Source organism: Hippichthys cyanospilos, chromosome 1, assembly GCF_059441005.1.
Source record: "Hippichthys cyanospilos isolate Australia breed blue-spotted pipefish chromosome 1, RoL_Hcya_1.0, whole genome shotgun sequence".
Lineage (NCBI taxonomy): Eukaryota > Metazoa > Chordata > Actinopteri > Syngnathiformes > Syngnathidae > Hippichthys > Hippichthys cyanospilos.
In genome coordinates, this window is record NC_142369.1 from 9,677,641 (window position 1) to 9,682,500 (window position 4,860).

General features: G+C 42.4%; 1 protein-coding gene across 1 annotated transcript in view; it reads left to right on the forward strand.

Annotated features, from left to right (window-relative positions):
* Window positions 1-4,216: 4,216 nt before the first annotated feature.
* LOC148429035 (far upstream element-binding protein 3-like) overlaps window positions 4,217-4,860 on the forward strand; it is a 13,246-nt gene continuing 12,602 nt past the window's right edge. Inside the window, exon 1 of the mRNA XM_088428015.1 lies at window positions 4,217-4,407. Within this exon, the coding sequence (XP_088284141.1) occupies window positions 4,312-4,407 (96 nt within the window). The 5' untranslated portion in view covers window positions 4,217-4,311. The remainder of the gene's footprint in view (window positions 4,408-4,860) is intronic.

Consider the following 4,860-nt stretch of genomic DNA (forward strand, 5'->3'; position numbering starts at 1 on the left):
GCGTGTGTTTTGTGTGTTCGTGTGCATGTAAAGCAGTAGTAAAGTGTGTCCAAAAGTGTAATTGTGTGTGTATTTGTATCATGTGTCTTAACATGTGTCAAAGGGTATGTCTGTTTTGCATGTGTTTTTGTTTCATCGAAACGCGTTCGTGTTGAGCGTAAATTTGTTTTGTGTCTGTGTGTATGTAATTGTAATTTGTGTCTTTTTTCTCTCTGTGTGCGCTTTGTGGAAATGACTACTTTTTCTGTCTTGTCTATGAGTATAGTGTGTGTTTGTGCATCTGCGTGAGTGTGTTTGTTGTGTGTGTGTTTATTTGGGTATGTATGTGTTTAGTGTGTGTGCATGTGTTGATTTGCGTGCGTTTTGTGGAAGAGCGTGTGTTAGTGCCGTGTGTTTGTTGTGCAATGCCATGTGTTGCTTGTGTGTGTGTGTTTTGTGGAGGTGGCTATGTGTTACTTTTTCTGTCTGTTGTCTGAGTGTGTGTGAGTGTGTTCGGTTTGTCTTATGTGTTGATGTGCGTTCGTTTTGTGGAAGAGTGTTAGTGCTGTGTGTTTGTGCATTTGTGTGTGTTTTTCTTGTGTGTGTGCTGTCTATTTCAGTATGAGTGAGTGTGTTTGGTTTGTGTGCATGTGTTGATGTGCATACGTGTATTTGTTGCGTGTTTGTTGTGTGTCTGTCATGTTCTGTTTGGATTTGGTGGGTTTCATGTTTGCTGTGTTTTATTGTGTGCGTGAGAGAGAGTTTGTGTGTGTACTTGTAATTTGTCTAATAATGTCTATTTTGTGTTTTTGAGGGAGTGTGCGTAGTTCTGCCCGTCTGTGAATTTTTGTGTTCTGTTTCAGTGTCTGAAGTTGAATCTGTTGTTTGCTTGCAATACATTTTATTTTTATTTTAGTGTGTGTTTGTTTTGCGTGTGGTCACACTGTCATAAACAAAATACTTTGTGTGTGTCCGAGCACGTGTGTGTGTATATGCAGAGCGTGTCGATATTTTGGATTTGTTTTGTGGAACATCGCTTCTGTGTGTCTGACGTGTATTTGACAGTGTGCGCTCGTGTTTGAAGTTGAGTGTGTTGTTTGTGTGTGGTGTGTGAGTGCGTGCGAGTTTGTTTTGTGTGCGGATATGAAAGTGTGCCTGTAATTTGTGTTTATTGAGGGGAGCGGGGTGCAGGCGTACTTGCCTAATGGAGCCCGGACCAGAGTCGCTCAACCCGGGCCGCTGTTTTTTTTTTTCCATATACGCATGCAAATGCTCTCATACAGTCGCGCTCACACGCTATTGAAACTATTATACAAAAGCGCCCTCGTGCACTATTGAAACGCTCTCGCATGCTCAAATGAAAGACTTTCAGTTGCCTTTGAAAAGCTTCCACGAATCACCTGAAGAACTCATATCGAAATATTCTCACATCCATAGCTTTCATCCGCTACACAATGTGAAAATGTGGTTTCTATCAGTTTGACGGTTGAAAGGAATCCCGTTGTGTGTGTGCGCGCGCGTGTGTGTGTTGGGGGGGGGGGGGGGGGGTGACCTGTGGAGCGTGAGATTGAGGGGGGGGGGGGGCATCAAACAGGGAGCGTTAAATGATCCATGAATTTGAAGATTTGTCTACCTTGCGCGCGTGTCAGTGCGGGATAATTTTCTTTTTGAGTCCCACTGGGTTGATAGATTTCAAACAGGGGGGTGATGTGTGTGTGTGTGTGTGTGTGTGTGTGTGTGTGTGGGGTGTTCGTTGCACTAGTTTCCTTTTGAACAAGTTTTGATTAATTTGAATCAATGAGTTGATTCTTCGCAAATTTGAACAGTTAAAATGATAATATGCTCACGAAAATTCACAATTTTTACTTTGACTGCATATAGGCTATTTGTCCTTTTTTTCGCGCTTCAATTCGTTGTGAATGGATGCAGAAGTAGCATTCATTCATTATTAAAATACATACTGGTAACATATTTTCATTTGAATGCATCGTAAAATAAATTGAATGGAAGGATTTTTTCCACAAAAGAAAAATTGCACCATTATTGTTTCAAGAAAAGAATAAAATCCATGATAAAATAACATCCTTAATGGCGTCATACATTCTAATTATGCGAAATGATAGCTCTTCACTATATCAAATATTTATGTATTATATAATTATTAACCAGGAAAGGTGGAAGACATGGTTAGCAACGCGACAAGTGCATTTGCATTTCGACTTAAAAAAACTACTATTTCGTTATTAATATTTCCGTCATGTATGTACTGTATTGTAATAAATATTTGATTCATTTTATTGTAATCAGATGTGAATAACTAAAGTACAAAATGAATTACTGTTAAATTAATTGTAAACACGGCTGCAGCGTATACAGCATCCTTATCGCCTTTCCTTGCTCTTCTTGCTGACTCGTGCGCGCGCGCGTGTGCGTGCGCCTTAAGTGTCTTGCAGAGTGAAAGACGATGGCTGGCACGCGGAGAGCTTGCTGCACCAACAGGAAACACTTAAGTGGCTTCAAGTGTGTCCATGCGCGTGCGTATTAAAATGCGCCGAGTGAAGGCTTGAGATAAAAAAAACAAAACAACAACACTATAAAGGACACACAACACACACCAATGCCCCAGTAAATTCTTTCATAATAATATAATTGGAGTGTGTGTGTGTGTGTGTGTGTGTGTGTGTGTGTATGCCAAGCATGCCTGACACTTAAAGATAAAACCTTAAAGATAAAAATCAAACAGTAAACCGATTTTGAAGATGTACTTTCAAACTCAAACCCCACTTTGAAGCCACAAGCCTAGCTTGTTTAAAATCCTACAGTACTTTGAAACAATAACCTTAATTGAAAACCCTCATTTGAAATCCCAACCCTGGAGTGAAACCTTTCTTGCAAATCCTAGTTTAAAACCCTAATTTGAAATCCTAACCCTAGTTTGAAACTAACAATTAATTTGAAAACAAACAACTATAATTTCAAACCTTAATTTGAAATCCCAGGCCTGGTTTGTAACCCTATACTTTTAAGCTCCAATACTGTGAAAACATGATTTGAAAGCCTAAACCTAGTTTCCAACTCAAATTTGAAACCGTACCCTACATTGAAATCCTAATTTGAAACGCCTACTCTAATTTAAAACCTTAAATTGAAACCCCAACCCTAGTTTAAGACAATTTGAAACCCCTGGCCTACATTGAAACACCAAACTAGTTTCAAACCCCAATTTGAAAGCCTAGTATAGTAGTATACTGTATATAGTATAGTATAATTGAATAAAATAGAATCAATTTACTTTGTCATTGGACAATGTATACAGCAAAATTTGGAATACTGCTAAACCCTAGCCCAAGTTTGAAACCCTAAAACTAGTTCAAAACCCTAATTTGAAAGTTTGAAGGTAGTTTCCAGTCCTAATATGAATAAAATTACTGTCATTGGACAACATATACAGCAAAATTCAGAACATTGCTAAACCCTAGTTTAAAACCTTAAAACTAGTTTAAAACCCTAATTTGAAATCTTAAAGGTAGTTTCCAACTCCAATCTCAATGCAATAGACTGCAATAAAATGCATTTTTCCCTTTGTACTTTACACCATGTAAACAAAGACAAAGAGATGGGGAGCGCTGCTAAACTCAGTTTGAAACTCTAAATTAAAACCCAAATCCTCGTTGGAAACATTAAGTTCAAACCTATAAAACCCTAATTTGAAACCCGAACCGTATCATTTGTACCACTAACACCCCCCACTACCACCCTTCAGTTATGCCACTCATGTTTACAACAACAAGTATGCGTGGGGCTTCCTTATGTGTCAACTCCCCTGGTGTAAAACAGAACTCAGTAGTCCAAAGAAAATAAATGTTTAAAATGATCACGTGTTTTCAGTGAAGCTTTGCAATTGTTTGCGCATGCCAGCCAATACTTTTGCTGTCTGCTACCGAAACTTTTACTTGCCACCTGTGGCTGCAGTCTGACCACGTGACCTCATACGGAAGCGGAAGTGCCCGCGTGCCAACAGCCAGCTGAGCCGCGGCAGAGATCCTCTATTCAGCACAACGTGACCCATCGGACAAGTTGCAACGTGCCGGGGCCTGGGCAAAAGCCTTGACGAAGTTTAAGTCCACCCACTTCGCATTATTGCAAATTTGCCCCGCCTCGCAACATCCGTCCCTACCCGCGTATATCTCTTTTAATTTAATTTGGGGTCCATGCCCCAGTGAGTGAGCCCTCTCCATCCACGGAGAGCATCTGCGCCTGGCCAAGCTCTTGAGCTAGCGGCTAGTGGCTAGCAGGCTAACGGCTAGCGGCTAGCGAGCTAGTGGCGCTGTGATGGCGGAGCTGGTGCAGGCAGGAGGACAGGCCTCGATCGGCCAGCCGGGGCTCAAGTCGGACGGCCTGGCCGACGCGTTGCAGCGGGCCCGCCAGGTAACCTCCGCCGAGGGGCCACCGGCCAACGAGTCCCGCGGATCCTCCCCAGCTCCCAACTCGCCCCTCACGTCGACTCGGCACACTTTTTTTGCCTTCTTTTGGACAGCCGAGCGCTCGCAACTTGTCGAGCGAGCGCGCACGCACTCAAACTAGCACGCAAAGCTAGCTGGGAGCTAGCTCGGGCACTTTTGCCCACTTTGACGCGATTGACACGAGCACCCCTTGCCGGGAGACGCTTACTTTGGGGGGACTTTGACGAGCTGTCACGCCAAAGTGGGGGGGCGACGACGAAGATTAGTTGGGGTGGAGGAGGGGGGGGGGCACATAAGTTTGTCCACACGTGTCACTTGGCCTGACAACTTGTTGAACTCAACAACAAACTAATATACTAACAAACAACGACGTTTTTAATGCGCTAATTAACGCTCACTTATTTGGTGCACATTAAAT